Below are 19,082 nucleotides of genomic sequence, written 5' to 3'. Positions count from 1 at the left end.
AAGATCCTGGAACTGAATCCTCACTTCTTATAGACGCCATATCGAAGGGCCTGGGAACATGAAGGTAAACAAGGGAACAGATTCGTCAACTTCTACTCTCAAGTTCCACTTCCAGTACCTCGCTATTATCCGCCCACCCACGCTACGGGTCCGGAGAACGAGAGGTTCCCGCTAAGATGGCTCGAGCGTGAATCATCCCCGGCAAGGGCTGCGCGCTCGGGATGCGAGGGCCCGTCAAGCACCGATCGATCAGGGCCGCACGCTACGAGAACGCGTCTTACATTAGTCGACCTCCACGAAACTGGTCCTGCCGTCGTGTCTGCAAAGCCTGGGTCGCGCCACGGGGTAAGAAGATTCGCAGCCAGGTGGTAGGGCAAGGGGTGCGGAAGAGTTAACGAGTGTAAACGCAGCAAAACCAGCGGTAGGCAAAAGAGGGGGTGGATGGGAGGAACACAGCACACAGCGGCATCAACAACGGAGGGGGGGGGCAAGGAGCTGTCTTGCTCAACGAGAAACAACACTGCCGCGAACCAGCGGCCACAGAGACATTTGCCAGTGCGCGTGGCTCGACAACTTACAATCGCGTGGTGGACCGCGTCCGCGTTGCTAACGACACTCGCAGCCGACACCACCACTGCCGCGCCCTTCGCGGCGTCTTTTCGCTCGCTTTGGATGTCTTTCCTATACTTGCTGGCGATTATGTCCGTGGTGCTCGGCCGCATTTTCACCTGGCCGCCAGCCGCCAGCTGGCTGTACGTCTCCTCCATCGCGGCGTACTTCATGATCAGGCTCTGGATCTCCTTGCGCTTCGCCGCCCTCTCGGTCACCGCGGGATCGGTGTCCTCGTGGCCGATCGCCTGCGCGGCGTCTTTCTCGGGATTCACGCTACTGGTGGGTGTCTTCTCCGGGTCCGAGGCATCGTCGGCCCTCCCTTTGCCCGCGGACGCGTCCACTTTCATGGGTCTGGCTAGTCTGAGGGCAGCAGACCTGGACTCCAGCTGCTCGCTCTTGCCGTTTCGGTAGGGCCTGACTTTGCGCGTGTGCGTCTCGGCGTGGCCTGACTTGTGCCTCCCGTAGCGCCGATAACTGTCCGAGGTCAGCAGAGCCTGTCTGTCTGCTCGGTGATGATGGTAGCCTGGCGTCTTCTCGCGCCTGAAGTCTTTCACGGCCGCGGACTTGACGTAGGGGTAGGCCTTCTCGGAGAGCACCACGCTGGCGGGGCTCTTGATTACGGTGCGCGTCACTGACGGCTCCAGCGTCTTCTCTTCGCGAACGTACGGGCTGTCCTCGCGGCGGTAGTAGCTGTGGTCGCGCTCGTGGGTACGCCTGTAATCGTGGCAGGCTTGTTGTTCCGTGTGACGCTTCCTCCTTGTGTACTTGTCCAAAATCGTGGAGTACTTGTCCTCCAGCCGGGTCCTCGTGGCGCTCAGCTGGCTCACGTTCGGCGAGCGCCTCGCTGGGGCTGCTTTGCTGCCGACGTTGTCGTTTACGCTGGAGGCGCCGCGCACCCTAGTCGCCAGCCGCTGCAAAAGGCTGGAGCAGGAGTCAGTGAGCATCTGCGTGACGCTGGTGGTCGTCGAGGACCGGGCGTAACGACTCCGTCGGGTCGACGAGCCCTGACGAGACGTCGACATGTTGTCACGTGGCGCGAATATGAACATCGAGACGCAAAAGCACGCCCACGCGGCTCGAAATCTTTCCACGGGGACAAGCCGCGCTCTCGACTAACTCGCTGCAGCTTTCAACACTTCCACGACGTCCTGCGGAGCATTCACTCGGGCGCAACGTACTCCGGAACACGGGGGAAACGGCGAGGAGGACCAGGAGAAGCTCCAAACACCCTGGCCAGACGATTCCCCCGAACTGTCTCTCGCCTGGCTCCTCTCTGCGAGTGGTATCTGCTTTCGCCTGCACTGGCACGTCAACATGCGGCCGTGGCTTTTCGCGAATCGGCTCCGATGAAGAACGCGGGGAATTCCTCCAGATCCTGGGTCCGAAAGCGACCTCAAGGTCGTCCCGCCAGACCTTGCGCGTTCTGCACGGCACACATCCGAGCTACGCCGTTTACCGAGCGGCGGTGAAACGACGGCAAGCGAGGATTCGATCGTCCACCGTGTCGCCGGAAGTGCCAGTGTGCTCCTGCTGCTCTCGGGGCCGCATCACCAGCATCGCGGAGGCGCGGACATTGCCGATCACGCAACAGGGACGCCGTCCAAGGCACTAAACCACGACCACCAACGGCGGTCACGGAGACGACGGCCGACGCGTCGACCGTTCACGAAGCGGCGAGGAGACGATTCGGTGCGCCCCGCCAAATACTCTTGCCGCACTAAAAATACCGAGGAGCGGTGGTGAGCTCTCCTCCGACTCGACCGACGAATTCTCCTTTCGTCCTCCTCTACCGAGCACCCCGCGACGAAGAAAGCGCAGAGGCAACGCATCGGAGAGGAGGAGCGGCAAGGGGACGGCCGAACGGTGGAATCGAAAGAGGCAGAGAGACAAGGCAGAGGCGAAAGAGAGAGAGAGCGAAGAGGGTGGAAGGAAGACCGAGCCTGTATTACGTAAATTTGTCCCTCGGTTATTCGGAATGGTGAAGTTCGGCACGCTCTAAGGATCCGGGAGCTTGGCAGAGCGTTCCGCTTCCTGGTGTACGGCGAGGTCGCTGGGAAACGGTTTCGTGGACAGTTCCACGGTGCACGCGTTCCGAGGAGACGAGCCTCTCCCGCTCGCTGAAGCGGGAGGGTTTTTCGCGCCCAAGCGTCGAGTGCAGTCCTTCTTCTCTCCCTCCCTCTCTCTTTCCTCTACACCTTGACACATATAGAAATTACGAAATCGCCAGGGCGGTTCGAACGGGAGCGGGTCGCCTGGTAGTGGTGACTGTCCCGCGATGAAATACCGATCTAACGACGGCGGAGATGTATCGCATAATTAGAACGGGGCCCGATATTTAAATGCGACCGTACTCTGAATCGGAGGCACGCGTCATCCCGCTACGGTCTTGCACCACCCTAGTGTGAACGAGCTGCAATTGACCCCCTGACGCTGACCTTCGTGTCTTCTGTGAGTGACGGGACCGAAAGGGTGGCGTTGCGTACACGACTGATGAGGGAACTTCCAACTACACACCCATGCACGAGTTCGGTGGATCGAGTGATCGCCTTCGTTTGGATTCTTTTAGATGCATGGGATTTTAGGAGTCCTTTTGGTACATTCGATTGGGTGCTCGAAAGGCTTTACTGTGGTGTAGTGACTAACTTGAGACACACTCGAGTGGCATGTTGAGAGATATACTTGGAGGTGCAAGTTACAAAATGTGCTCCCAGTTATTTATTACAGGGTTACGCGTATTTGGTCACAGACCTACATACACCACCGTTCATAAGTATTGGGATCTGCTGTATTGACAGAAAACGTGATATTTGGTAGAGATTGAATACTTTTCACTGCTCCTGTTTGCTTTTATTTTTAATTTATAATACTAAGTGTAGTAAAATTTGTTCTTCAACACTTTTCTATATGCTTCTGGGGTTTCAAGTATTGCGCCTTGCAGAGATATCTTAAAAGTAGCAAACAGTGAAGTTGGCATGGCCCGTGAGTTTCTTGTCAGTCTGTCAGGAATTCAGAGATATATTCAGTACATCTTTGGACGTCGCTTCTGAACCACAGTGTATGTAACAATGCGAGCATATAAGGGAAGCTCTGTAATTAGTGGCGATTAATTTGGTGGTGCCCATAAGTATATCGCGCTGTACATCAGTTAAGTGCGTCTCAAGTTAGTTGCACAGCAATTTAACACCTGCCGCCATCACGTGTGCGTGATTGCACGGTTTGGATAACATTCACAGATCAGAAGATGAAGATCGCTACTATCCTGAAGTGGCTTAAGAAAGTTAATGTGGCGTGCTTAGGCTTTAAACATAGTACGAAGAAGTGAAATTAAGATCAATGAGATGATATATCCGTGTTAACTGAACATAATCCTCGATTCTAATCACGAGCTATCGCCAGCGTATTAACCGTCCCGAAGAAATCACGTTTCCTGCTTAATTAAGGGAAATGTGGATGGATGCTTGGGTTCCGTGCGAATTGTAATTAACGAAATGGATTCGCTAGGGAGAGCTTGAACTTGTAAATCGTTATCAGAACGACACGAAGCACCAACTATTTTTGAAGCAATTAATAATAATCGAGGATAAAATATGAATTATTTACGAAGGAGAAAATATTCGTACGAGCAAAGACAGTAACTTTTAAGCATTCAGAAGGCTGGTTTACATTCCAAAGACTGTATTCTGATGTCACTATTGCAGGATTGAAAAGTATTGTATTTTCTACGAACTTCTTGTTGGAAAATCAAATATTTGATATAACAAATTCCTGCTGCAAAGCAGGTTAAACAAAAGAAACGGGGTATTTTTAGCAAGGACACAAAGGAATCATCTTGCACCAACACAGTATCAGACCACTTCCAATTTAACTAATTCAAGCATCGAACTGTGCCCTATATTTACCAAACCTCGCTCTATCAAATTCTCATATTTTTCCAAAATTATCTAATGAAACGTTTCAAAGCCCTAATAGAACCCACTTCACTGCCTGCATTCCTCGATAAAACTTGAAACAGTATCCCCCAAGCACTGCTACGTAACAGTTCAATAATTTTCCGCATTCCAACCTGAAACAATTACCATCTCATAAAAAGGGGTGAAACGCCTCGATAAAAACCTCGAATCCTATCCAATGAAATTCGATCCGTCACGAGCTACAATAAGCCACAACCAAGAACGCTAAGCATCGAACTAAAGAATACCCTAAATTCACCCTCGCGACTTCGCTATTAAACGCCAAACACGTTCGCTTTTTAACGATCAGCGAGCGATAAATCCTAGAACGCCCGGAAGAGCAGTGCTAGAAAAGTCGAACTCGATCAGCGAGTTTAGTGGGCGGGTTCGAGGACTCCCGTTGTACTATTAATAAAGCTCGGTTTGTCTTCAAGGTTGCGAAAGATTCGGCGATATCGAGCCGCGAGGCGTCGTGAGCGATTCCCCTAAATCCGCGTATTGGTATAAATACACGGGGTTTAGAAAACAACGACGTAGTTCGCGCTTTGCTCTTTCGCAGACCACCACCGACACCTGGCGCGGCTGATTCGCCTGCGAACGAGCGCGCGCCCTTGCTACCGCTCGAAGACAGCGATCTGGACCCCGTCGATCCCTAGGAGACGCGATGCGAATTATTCCACCGTGGAGGAGGATCTTGTTACACACGGTGCGCCTGTGATTCGGAGAAAATCGAGTTGCGAGATGTTTCGGACAGCGAATCACCTTGTGGGCGTTCGAAGCTGCCGATAGGATCACGTTCCAGTGGACTGTTCGCCGAGAAGGAACGGAGAGGGCCTGCTGTATGGGCAGAGAAAAAATAAAGAAAACTCAGAGGAAGTTGCCCAGTAATACGACAGAGTATGGAACACTTTGATCATTGCGTTGCCCCCTATCTGCCTCTCCTCTGACACTTCTCCTCCCTCTATCGCGGTTAAGCTCAATCCCGTTTTGCGCGCTAATCTTTATCTCAGCTATTTTTCCTGGAGATAAGAGCACGGTTCAGCTCGAACGAGACAGCCGTATAGGTTGAGTTACTTCGTTCCACTTTGCTCGTTGGAAGACTATGATTAAGGTCAGTATATGTACGCTGACTTGCTACGAGGATTCCCTGAAATTTCTGCGCGGCTCGTTTATTAATTTGATCTGTGATGCATGGGTGAGTTGGGAGCTAGCGTTTCGCGGGACAAATTTTTAGTTTTATGGGGGGATACGAACCTCTTAGAAGTTAGTGAGCAACTCCATTATATTTTTTGTTGTTGTAAATTTCACACTTTTGGTACACTAGGGTTTAGCGTTTATCACTTTTGCGCAAGTTTTATGATACGGGAGTTGATCACTGCGGCTTCTGAGAGGGTGATATATCACTGCTGTGGTTCCTACTTGAAAAGCACACCATGGAGCACTATCGGCACTGGTTTGCGGCTTGCCCTTAACCCTCTGCATAGCCCGACTTATTTGCTCGTCGATCGGCCAAGAAATATTTTTGGCCAATGCTGCGCTCACTGGATACACGAGTTCGTGGAATGGAGCGACATTGCCGAATGATAACGTGCTGAAGAGTTGTGATAATTAAGCTACGAAGTTTTCCCTGCGAATTATCACATCGGTTTCGGAAGCTTCCGTAATTCCGTTGATAAAACGGTTTATCATAGAGCGAAGGAATGTGGTAACTGGGTTAGAAGAATCGATCGAGCCTAAAAATCTTTGGGAATTCTGGCAGCCACCGCGCACGTTCTGCACTCAGACGAGACTCGTCGATTGCACGATTATGCGCGTTCTAAGAATACTGTCGCGACTGCCTGTACTTTATCCCCATGTTTGTGAAATACGAAGAATAAAACGCCACGTGCAGCGTAATTCTATTTAATATCGGGGAACTCTAATGAACGCGGTTCCATGAGACCGCATGGTATCCAAAGATTAGTAAAATATACAGTATCGAGGTTTGCGGTGAGAAGAACAATGGTCGTAACACCATTACGTCTCTTGAAAGCAGAAACCAGGTCACAGTATTGACAACTATTTTAAGAAATTTTAGTGAGACAACTCTACGGCATAAAGACATTCTTTATAGCAACGCTATTTTCGCGACAGAAGAAAAAAAAGACAGAAGAAATCGGAATCGTTTTTCTTCAACTAAAATAAACTTAACAGGACAGATAAAGCGTTCCTCGCGTTAACGTTATATTTGCGACAACGGCTCGAAAACAGAGCAAAAGAAGCGAATCGAAATTATTCGTTCGAGTGAAATAAACATGTAACAGAGATATGATACTCTTCGTACTAAAAATTATTCTCCTGTCGACAGCTCGAACGCCGCCCACACTGATAATCATACTTGAAGGCGCCTGGCGCAAAAAATCCAGAAGCTTCGAGGAGGGAGACGGAAACACTACTAGACAGAGAGAAAGAGAAGACGTTTGAAGAAGAGAAGGAGGAAACGAGAGCAGCGTATCCATCGCACTCTCAAGCATATTCTTCGTGGTCGCGCGTACGGGCCTGCCAAATATAACCGAGAAGCGCGAAACGCGTGCGCCACGACGAGCAAGCGGAGTCGTCGTGTTCGTGGCCGGCTGGCGCGTTTAAATGTTAAGCCGAGTACCTAGGGCTAACTAGCGCTAGTAGCTCGCTCAGTCGCCCCGCTGGTTTCGTGTCACCGTTGCTGCCGGTGTCGTGGCGAAGGGCCAACGAAAACAGGTACATGCGTAGGCGAGCTGCGTGTTAGGGTAAGCTCTGGCTTGGGTACATTCTGCCCCGATACTTGTCAACAGGCGATCACCAACCGAAGCGCACTCTAATCGCATAAATTCTAGCTACTGAAAACGCGTTGTCCTCTGACGAGCCACGGCTTACAAGATCCTGCCACCTTCCAACGAATATCAGAAGACGTATCTCGCTGGTGAATGTATCCAAGGCTAGCTACGTTCAGGCTTGGGTACATTCGACCCCGATACTTGTCAACTGGCGATCATTCTCCAAGCAACGCGTGACCTAGTCCTGCGAACTGTAGGTACGGGAACAGCTGTTCACTGACGAGACCTCGAGATCCCTGCTACTGTTTTACAACGAAGGTAAGCCGAGGAAGACGTATCACCGGCGAATGTATCCAAGGCTGGACTTACGTTAGCGCGGTCGCAACTGGTGAGATAATCGGCGCACACAGGCATGAAGAGGCGAGCACATTTACGGCGCCGCGTTCGCGCACAGCGTGTTACTCTAGGGATTCACGAGGATTCATGAGGATTCTCGCGGGTGGAGGCACTAAGCATTTCGTTTGGTTCGTGCTACCTCGGAGGCGGATGTGTCGTTCGACTCCGGCGTCACGTCCAGCTTCGCCATCAAGTCTCTGGCCGTTTCCGGGGCGTTGCGATGCACCCAGGGCTCCCAGCCGCGCCTCGACCACCAGGGTATGCCGCCTGGCATCAGCAGGCTCAGCTCCTGTCCAGGCATCGTGGACGACGAGGACGCGGCCGACGGCGGTCCACCGTCACGCGTGCACCAGCCTCCAGGATGATCCAGGGTGGCGGTGTCCTCTCTGCGCGCCAACCGATCTCCACTTCTGGGACGCCTCGTGCACCTTTCTCTCACGGGTGCATCTTGCCAAGATGCAACGTGTATTTCTAAATCCAGGTTGATCGATTCTGGGTCACCAGATGCTGGGGGAGCCGCTCGAAAGTTACTTCGATCCTCGGCTCGCGGGTACCATCTCGGACGTTCCTTCTCGCCGAACTGCGGTTATACGTTTTGAATCAACGGTCGCCTCGAGTGCCCCCGGTTCCTACGCACTTTACGCACTGCAGAGGCGAGTGGAGAACTCGTCCACTGGGCCAACGATGCCTGGAATCCTCCCCCGCTTCAAGCCTCCGGCATGCTCGCCGTTTATCCACCCCGCTGGTCAGCGCGACGATGCTCGAATCGCGTGTCAATGTCTCGCCGCTGAACAAAGATCTCCCCGAGCCGTCTGCCGACGAGGAAACTCGTTGCACGCGTGCCTCAGCTTCCGGCCGCCCGGCTTCCCTGCCGGCGCGTTTCCCGACGACGATGCGGACGGTGTTGCGCTGGCCATCTGGCGCAAACTCGCACTAAAACCGCGGCGAAACCGCGTGACGAGTCCCCCTCGAAAATAGTCGCCGGTCGAAAATAGCCGACGCCGGCTAAGAAAGAAGAATCATCGGCATTCGCCGCGGGTACACCACGCGCGTCCCGCTTAGCAGCGGCGGGCGGCCTTCTCCAGGGGCCGATTTTCCGTGGCGCGCGCCTGCGTGCCGATCCTCGCCGCGCGGCTCTCTTTTTTCTCTCCATCTTCGTTCTCCTCCCCGGCATCGATCCGCGCCCTCTTCGGGCCCCGCGCGTATTTATATTGCGCCGGGATCCATTGTACCGCTGATCGTCTCGGAAACACGGACAACCCTGTTCGAGAGATAACCGAACGACATTCAAACATCGCAGCACAAATGTTTTTTTTACCCGTGTCGCCGTTTGCCGGGAATGATTCATACGTTCTATATCCGGCAGTCGTGTTTTTTTATCACGACAGCAATAACAGGGACGACTGACGGAGGACAGGGAAGCGATGTTCTTTTGTTCCGTTGACCGTGGGAACCTTAAAAGTACCGTTTTTTTTTTTTAAGGAACGGAGTGGAACCTACGCGATGAAGACATTAGTTGTTCTACTTGTTGTTCGTGTTGTACCGACGCGTGTCAGCGTTGTATGCTGAGAACTGTCCTACGGCGATTGAGTACCGCAGCGCAACCTGCCGATGCTTATATGATTATTGCAGGGGAAACGGGTCCGGGTGAGGACCAGCAAAACGATCCATTTCCTTTCGATTGGTACGCGGGTACGCACGGTATAGTCTGACTGCCGTATAGAGAAGATGGACGGCCGGAATATGTGTAACGAGTACGGCTTGTTAACCAGTTGTCGACACCTTTGTGCTCACCTGACTTCTGGAGGACGGCGAGCGATGACGGTGGCGGTCCTGGCTGGCCGACGACGAGGCATGGTGCCGGTAGATCCTTGGACGGCGGGAGGATGTCGGGTGCGCCAGGCGATCACGGTCGCGATCACGGTGCCCGTGTTGTCGGCCGCTGCTCGGCGATCGTCGATGGCTCCGTTTGTATCGTCGCTCCTGGCTGGTGCCACGGTCGTGCTGGCGGGACCGCAGCACGCGTTCTCCACTGGAATCGTGAGAAACAGAGGGAGATAAATCGGGGAAGGAGTTATTAGCGCGCCGATGAAATCATCCAGCGATTTTCGCTGTGTCGTCGCGATATCAGGGGAGGGGGGCACATGGTGCACGCACAGCGGTGGTTGCGTAATTGGGGCGATCGTGATGGAGTTACAGAGGAACGTTTGTTTGTCTTCGATTAAACGAGAATTGAAATTAGACGCGTGCTCCGGTGTTCTTTTATTATTTTCGCAGCTTCTTCAGGGAGAGCGTGTTTGCTTATTTATAGGGGTACTTGCTTTGCGAGTATCAAATACGAGAAATGTGTGACGAAGGTGGAAGAGAAATGTATGTGCATAGCGTGGGGAAGAGTAGACGGCGGGTTAAATAGTTGAAGCAGTGGTTATTTTAAGTGAAAGAGAAATTGATGTATCAGAAAAGTGGAAAATTAAGTGTGAGTAAGAAAACGAAAGTGAAATTGTTTCTGGTGATAATTACAGGGGAAATTTATATTATCGCTTAAACTGAAGCATTCTAACTATCAGATCTAAAGCAAACATTGATCTCTAGTCAACCTAAAATTATTCCAAATGGATGGTAATTGCTGTTTCATGTTCTCGATGCAACTGACATCACCACGCAAGAAAGCAGTTTTGTTTTTCAGTATCCAACCGTTTGCAGTTAAATTTGCTTCTCTCGAACTCCCGAAGGAAAACCATCTGCTGCACCTAACGCCGAAGTCAGAAATTCTAGCACAACTGTTGGGAACGATCTTACTTTCACTCGACTCTTTCGATGACTTCGCAATGGAAAAAGGGAGAGAAAGGAGCAACGCTGGCGGTTTTCTAATGCGCCGCTCAAAGCGACTGGAGAATCACGTTCCTGGATAATTCAAGAAAGTGAACTTGAACATCAGAGATGAAAGTGACCGAATCCTCGGCACAGCAATATCTTCTCCGAATATCTAACTTGCCCAGCGAATCACTTCTGATCTTATCGAAAAATGGAGTGCAGTTATTCGGTGCGAAAGAACTGAGTCTCGATTCTGCTAATACAACAGGATCTCAGCGGAACTGATCTTCTTCGCACCATTACCGACAACTGCGACCTGAATATTTCCTAGGTTGCGAGACGCAAAGAATATTCCCGTCATCGTACTGTCTAACTACTTTCGTCGTAGTTCTCCGACGTACAGATGTGGTCTTTACCATTTCAAACTGAATGCGCCCGTTTATTCGTCGCACGATAAAAGCCTGTCACACCGATAAAACTACTCGCGAATATTACTACTGGTCGAAGGCCGCCTTAACGTTCCGCATACTGATCACACGAGTTACTTACACGGTCGCTTGGAAGAGCAAGAACGAAGGTCGTGCTGTACGATACCATAAATTTTGTATTCCCGTCACCTGACAAGTCCACAACTATTTAGGCAACAACAATTCACCCCCGCGTTCTTTAAACTTCTCAATTTCAGTGCAACACCACATACATTCAGTGGCCAACTTTCCAGAAGCCAAAAACATCCCCAAAAATATTATTATATTATAATAATAATACAATCTTTTACGAAGCTGAAAAAGACGCAAAGCAGAAAAAGTATCGTACACAGTTTACTCGAGAAGCTTCACGTTACCTGCCGCTGTCACGTGTGCGTGACTTCGCGATTTCGGTGTACATATTATCCCGCGAAAGCTTAAGAACTCAATGTTCCTCAACCCTTAACTGGTATACTGTTTTTGGCAAACGTGGCTGGTATACCGGGGTCGTGGCAGACCCCAAATAAAAAAGGACACAGAAATTTGTAAAGTCAACCCTGAATCAACCTCTATGAATATTTTGCTCTTAGGTAACGTGTAAAATAATAGAAACCTAGAAAGTTAAACTATTATTATAAAATTAATTAGAGAAACAGTTTACAAGCTCAGACAACCAAAAATTTTCCAGCGAACTTTGCGTGCCTGGGGTCACGAGCGACCCCAAGATACCAGTTAAGGGTTAACGTTCGTCACCGATGGAGCTTCTCGTTCTACTCACAAGATGCAGTGGGGCGAAGGTTTTCAAGAGTCGCCGAGCGGTAGCGAATTTCCAAAAGGATCAGCACTTCTCGCCAGTGTGCTCCAGAACGCGCGGCAGATAAAGCGTCAGCTTGGCGCGCTTGATTTAAAGTGGAGCTGACTGGGAGAATCGGGCCCAGGCTGCGCGCTGCACAAAATGTGCACGGGTGTTTTAGAGCAACAGTGAGTTGACCTACATAAGCTGTCTGGCTTCAAATAGACCATTTCACTTGAGAGTACTCGTTCACGTCTTCTGTGACCAGGCTCGAACGAGCTGACCGCGTCAGAAAAGCCGAAATTTCAAGGCTAAACACTCGCGGCTGGTCACTTAGCTTACAAGGGGACCTTCGGGACTGGCAAACTCAGAACTTGTTTATACTTAGCGTACGTGAAGGTCTTCACTCGGACTTTAATTTCCCGAAGCAGCGAGGCACGCTTCCCAGCCAAATTCGAGAAAATCGACTTTGAAAAATGTGGAGCTACCTTATATATATATGTGATAGAAGCCGATGACCAACGAGCAACGTGGGTCAGTGTGTGGCGCTCCCATCTTAAGTTCTGTACAAACCTACCAGACAGGGACCTAATTACGAAACCGAAGAAGAACGAAAAATACTGGTGGTTTGACACCCCGCCCCAAAGATAAGATAAAGACTAAACAAAAAAAGAAGAGGCGGAATACCGCACCCTACCACTGTACATATGTATACACTGCACACATTGTATAAAAAGAAACCCAGCGCAACTTAGAATAACTTAGTCTAACCTAGCATAAGCTAGAATAAGATAGATATAAGTTACCTATGATACTATTATTTATATTTATTTCTACTGTATAAGCAAAAATTACCGAAGCGCCCTTTTCCCTTCGAACCACACGCCAAATAAACACTCAGGGTGCAAAATGTCCAAACTAATTACCCAAGTAGGAAACTACAATTAAAAAAAAAAGCGACCACAAGGATTACCTCATAGCCCAGAAGCGGGCAGAATGACTCACTCTGTAAGAGCCAACTGGCCACAAGAGTCCCAAAAATAATTGTAATGTATGTTTTTGCTGTCGTTTTATAACATGTAAAAATCTATTGTAGGCATAAATAAAATGATTTCTGGAAAAAAAGAAAAGTGTGTAGCGCTCCCGACTAGCAAGCATGAGGTCGTCGGTTCAAATCTCACTACTGGAACTATTTTTTTTTTTATTCATTTGCATACCTACACCTTTCACATGCAAAGTTTATAAAATTCGTGCTAATTAACAGATACGTAAACATCTGTTATATGTATGGGTGTACACCGGTGCTCCACCTCCCAGGAGATGGACATCACTTTCAATTAAAAACACACATCTCATTTAAAATTGTCTCATGCTTGCTAGTCGGGAGCGCTACGCACTGACCCACGCCGCTCGTTGGTCATCGGTTTCTATCAAATATATATAAGGTAACTCAACATTTTTCAAAGTCGATTTTCTCGAATTTGGCTGGGAAGCGTGCCTCACTGCTTCGGGAAATTAAAGTCCGAGTGAAGCCCTTCACGTACGCTAAGTATAAACAATTTCTGAGTTTGCCAGTCCTGAAGGTCCCCTTGTTAGCCTCTACGCTTCTAACGGGCACGTGCTACGTCTCTAGCAAGGCTACGTCTTCCTCCGGCGGTCCCAAACCATGTTACGTCACTACTAATTCCAACCCTCCAAAACGGCCACGACTGCGAGCTGTTATTGCTCCTACTAGAGGGAAGCATCGAACGAAAAAGGCTCGAAAATTCGCCGGCTGCGTGGCGATGACTCACGCGAAGGAAGCCATCGAGATTTCTAAGCGGACAACGTCCCGGTACCATTGACTCCCAGTGACCAGAGCGGGTGCCATGCAAATGTGAGTACTTCGAAAGTAGGCGTCAGCAAAATTACGGTTCTAAAGTCTAAAGACAGAGCTTGGGAAATGTTTGTCACCGAGGCACAGCCAAGAGAAGTGATTATTTTATCTAATCTTAATCAGGCTTCGATTCAACCGATCTCCACTTATAAGGTAGTTTAAAACTGGCCTGCAGTTGCCGGGCAAGTGCTCCAGGAATCGCAGAAGTTTACTCTGCGCCTCAGAAACAAATGTTCAGCCAAACTACCTCCCTCGATCCCACAATGCAGAAGTACACGTGAACACGTACATTCTGTAGCGCCACTTTTGCCACCGCCCTTGCAAAAAAGCAGTAAAAATCCATCCTCCCTGTTGTCATAAGTTCATACCAGTTACATACAGACCACAAACAAATCTTGACGCGCGTCGATGCAACCATACGACATTTATAAATCCTCGTGGCGAATCGAGATTGTCCTGATCAGTGGAATTATCTCCGTTGTACTTCGGACGAGGCTAGACGATCTACGGAGGCGCGCGGGGATCTCCAGACGATCGAGCGGCTGGGAAAGTCGGCGTCGACGGCTGATCACACCGAGCGCGCGGAGGAAGCGTGGCCGAGAGACTCGCGGTGGAAGGACGGTAGACCAGTGAAGGACTGGCGGAAAAATCGTGGACGGAGCGCGATTCTCGGCTGTTGGAACCCGTCCAAGATCCTTCGTCCCTCCGGCAAGAACGTGGAATTGATAGGGCACGGTGTATCCTTTGCGCGGGGTACCCCGAGCTAAAGAGGTCATAGGATTATGCGCAAAAGGCCACCCCCTTTAGCCGCAACGGCACCTCCCACTTTCCACTGTGCACCGTTCGCTGCTGCCAAAAAGAGGATCATCGCAGGAAACAAACAACTCTCGATGGACTGCTTTGTCGATCTCGCTGTCTCGCTTAAAAGAAGCGCCAAGGTTGCGATCTTCAGGGTCAGTTTCGCTCGACCTTTTCAAATTTTTCGACCCTTCGATTCTCGGAAATCACGGTTGAATTGGGGGCCTTGGGGGTGCAGCTCTATTTACTACAGGTTTTGAGTTGGAATATTTGTAAAGAAATTCTACATCGTGTGGTGTAGGTACGTTTGATGCGAATCTAATAACAAACGAGCGATTTATTGCAAATAAATAAAAATAGAAATATTAATATTAAGTTAATATTCATTAAAAATATCAATATTAATATATAATATTATAAATATTTGTGGTTAGAGTTGATAAGCTTTTGCTTCTATTTTGGCAACAAAATATTGTATAATGAAAATGTTAATAAAATATTAATATATTAATATATAATATTACTAATATTTTAAGATGTATAATATTAGTAATATTTAAGATGTTAATAAAATATTACTAATATTATATATTAATATATTAATAATATAACAAATATTCTATAATGAAGATGTTAATAAAATATTACTAATATTATATATTAATATATTAATATTTTATTAACATCTTAAATATTGAATATTTGTTCGCCAAAAATAGAAATAAAACTTATCAACTCAATAATTACTATCTACTTATTGCGTGGTATATTTTTCAATTAGAGTTCTCTTTTTAATGTTAAGTCAGAGCAATAATTTTTTAAACAGTTTTTTCTAATTTACTTGAAGTTGGTTAAAGATGGAGCTGTACCCCTGTTACTGCAAGGTCCTCAATTGAGTTTGATTATATTTTAAATAAATATAAAGATAAGGATGAAAACCTTGTTCCAACGTGAAGACAAAATGCAAAGAATTGTGATGCTCGGAAGAAATATAATTTCAAACAAGTCCACTTTGTACCGCCATTGTATTACCAATAATCTTTAGTCATGGGTATTTATGTAAATATATATCGAGCTCCAGCGCATTAAATTAAATCCAGCAAGTAAATAATTCCACTTATTTACCCTTTAAATAAGAGATACAGGTACGTAATCTTTTATTGAATTTCTTTATCGAGGTACGCTCTTATCAGCTACGATACTTAATGCTGTCTGCATATATACGCTCCCCCCTACCTCACTGACGCAAAATATAAAAGTGGGAGTAGTGGTTGGCATGATTCACGGTGGGAGGAGTGACCTTGAACGGCCAATTGACATTGTCCTGATTTTATCGGTTCCAATAACGTTACAAGTGTGGGCGTTCCAATGCCCTGTTCGCTGTTCTGTTGCAAGTGCAGATCCACGTCAAAGAGTGCTCATTTGTTATTGAAAAAGTTAATCGAACGTCAAGAGTATGTAGCAGACAGCTTGAGAAAAGGATATCGTCAGGGAAGAAAGCAAAAGAAGCGGTAGTAATACGTACAAATTATATATACATATACATTATTGTTATATCGTTAGTTCTGCATAAACATAACTTTATCCATGTATCAATTAAGGTAGGTACTTTACCTATCGACCTGAAACTTTGAATCCTCTCCACAGCCATATACACATTTCTTATCACAGTGTTAACATCTGAATTTCAACCTCATCAACCCAAGAATTCGATCTTATTCTATACATCTCAGCAATACAATTCTACTATTCTATTCACACGATGCTGTTGTGCAGAACTTTAATAGTCAATCGACAGTTCAGAAATTTGAAAAGATCCGCACCAAACGTAAATTTGCTGCAAAACTAGTAGCCAATTAAGGGGGTATACCCCTTTGAACCCTCGGAAAATGTATACATTTTGTGGATTTTTTTACAAGTCAACGGTTTGATGCAGATTTCCCGTTTTTTAACTATGTTTACATAGTATTATGAACTACTTATAAAAAAAGTTTCAGTTAAAAAACTATTGTTTTTCGGAAGTTACGGATACATGTCCGAAAGTCTCTCGATTTTAGACGGCTAAACGGTGGCCCTAAAAACTCGCGCTACGTTCAACCAATTTACTTCAAATTTTGCATGCAGAATCATAATAAGATTCCGCATCGTCCAACGAAGGCGATTTTGAAAATTTTGAAAAATAAAGAAATGGTGAGAGATCAAAGGTAAAGTTAAATTTTTCTAAGAGAAAAATCCACCTTTCTCCTTTATAAATAATAAACGGGGAATCGAAATAAAAAAAGCCTTCGTTGGACGATGCGGAATCTTATTATGATTCTGCATGCAAAATTGGAAGTGAATTGGTTGAACGTAGCGCGAGTTTTTAGGGCCACCGTTAAGCCGTCTAAAATCGAGACACCTTCGGACATGTATCCGTAACTTCCGAAAAACAATAGTTTTTTAACTGAAACTTTTTTTATAAGTAGTTCATAATACTATGTAAACATAGTTAAAAAACGGGAAATCTGCATCAAACCGTTGACTTGTAAAAAAATCCACAAAATGTATACATTTTCCGAGGGTTCAAACGGGTATACCCCCTTAAGTACAAGTGTTTCCTTTGGTGAAAGCAATTCTAACCACCCCTACTTTAAGATATTCCAAAAGAACTGCATACCTAAAACTCCTGCTCCAAGAGGAAATCTCAATTCTGTATATGTAACCACAATAAAGGGAAGCATTGCCATGAAACACAAACTTTCAGATGGAAGCATAAATTTCAGTTCTTTGCGTCGATCGTTCCAGCCCCTAACTCGATACTTCAACGGTGCACTGGCCCTGTTTGCGTTAATTATTTATTAACCGTACTCTCCCCAACAATTCGCTGCCCTCCCCGCGCTTCCCACAACACACCTGCGAAACTCCGCGCCTGCGAATCGCGTTCGGCTCTGTGCTCTGTCTTATTTATTTCGCCCGTTTCGTAGGAGAGTCTCAAATGTACTGTACCTTGGTATCCAGGAAGCGAGGGCGACGTAGACGACCGGCATCCTTTAACCTCCGTCCGTCTTCTGACCTGAATTACAATTGAACAGTTTCGTAATCGCTGGAACGTTATCAGTGTATCCGTCGTTTCCCTTCGACTTATCAAACAATCTCTCGCGCGCCGCTTTTTTCCCTAGCCCCCGAGAAAGCCTCGACGACTCGTGCGAAAATCGTGTAAACGTTGCCTCGGCCCGTTAATTCGTCAACGTCTCCTCTGCCCGGAGCATTATGCACGCCTGTTTACCAGAGGAACGTTTTCAGTAACCAAGCTATATTTAACCCCCCTTCAGTCCTCGTTTCGCTGACACATCATCGAAGAGGACGATGCTTCATTTATTTTAAGTAAACTCGCTCGTTTTAGTTGACGTTATAATTGGACCCCGTAAATATAGATCGCCTCTGTGTTTCCCTTCGTAAATCGATCTAACATTTTGACGCAGCACGGAGAATCAAACGGAGAGAGGGCCAAAATCGAGCGCAGAGGTTGAAATCTTACGATTGGATTACTTCGTACCGATGAAAAGAGGGATGATTCACTTGATCGTTTGTCTGTTGACGTTTGTTTAGTCCAGCTACTTATTTAGTTATTTATAAATAACTAAATAGTTATATAATATATAACTAAATAACTAAATAGCTACTTATTTAGTTATTTAAATAATTTATAATAATAATAAAATAAATTTATAATAATTAATAATAATTATAATTATATAATAACTAAATAGTTATTTAAATAACTAAATAGTTATTTATAAATAACTAAATAGTTATATAATATATAACTAAATAACTAAATAGCTACTTATTTAGTTATTTAAATAATTTATAATAATAATAAAATAAATTTATAATAATTAATAATAATTATAATTATATAATAACTAAATAGTTATTTAAATAACTAAATAGTTATTTATAAATAACTAAATAAGTAGCTAAAGCACAGTGCTTCGCGTATATGGACCTTCGGGGAAAAAATGATAACTTCTAAATTAATTAATTTTCTACCTAAGAACCCTAATACTTTTTTAAAAAGAATACAAAGCTGCATTGATTTGGGTATAAAAATATACATTTATTGTTAAAGAAATTATGATAATCTTGATTTTTTATTGAATAAGAAGTTCGTTTGTTAATATTTACTTTTGCAATTTGTTGCCAACTGAATACTGACTAACTTTTGTTCGAAACATTTTTGTATAAATTATTTTTATCGCGCGTAACGCGTTTGACTGCTATTTTAAAGCTGAAGGCAACATTCGGGATGGCGAATTCGCGGTAGATGTCCTATAAACACTTGGAAGTAAGGGATCGAGTGTTTAGAGTAACATAAGTGTCTCATCGCTTCGCTAGAGCGTGAACGCGGCTAATAACTATTCTAACTTTATTTTCAATTTGTGCAGATTTGTGCGCTTAAATTCGACGTTACAATAAAGTTTAATCTGCCCTAAATTAACATACACGAGATATCCCAAGTACCTTTTGGGTTTATATTTTAAATTTAATATTTAAGATTGAGACGAATTGTTAATATCGAAAAAAAAATTATTTATCAGCTTG

General features: G+C 46.3%; 1 protein-coding gene across 5 annotated transcripts in view; it reads right to left on the bottom strand.

The window, feature by feature from the left end:
- The window catches only part of Doa (CDC like kinase darkener of apricot), a 41,028-nt gene that overhangs the window by 7,607 nt on the left and 14,339 nt on the right, over nt 1-19,082 (bottom strand). Inside the window, exon 4 of one of the 5 annotated variants that reach the window (XM_076822513.1) lies at nt 9,545-9,782. In XM_076822513.1, the coding sequence (XP_076678628.1) occupies nt 9,545-9,782 (238 nt within the window). Of the gene's footprint in view, nt 1-578; nt 3,133-9,544; nt 9,783-19,082 lie in introns of those variants that run through there. The other 4 variants (XM_076822508.1, XM_076822510.1, XM_076822511.1 and 1 more) reach the window with 4 other exon arrangements.

Source organism: Andrena cerasifolii, chromosome 10, assembly GCF_050908995.1.
Source record: "Andrena cerasifolii isolate SP2316 chromosome 10, iyAndCera1_principal, whole genome shotgun sequence".
Classification (NCBI taxonomy): Eukaryota; Metazoa; Arthropoda; class Insecta; order Hymenoptera; family Andrenidae; genus Andrena; species Andrena cerasifolii.
Note: the sequence above shows the minus strand (reverse complement) of the source record. Positions and strands in the feature narration are given on the sequence as shown.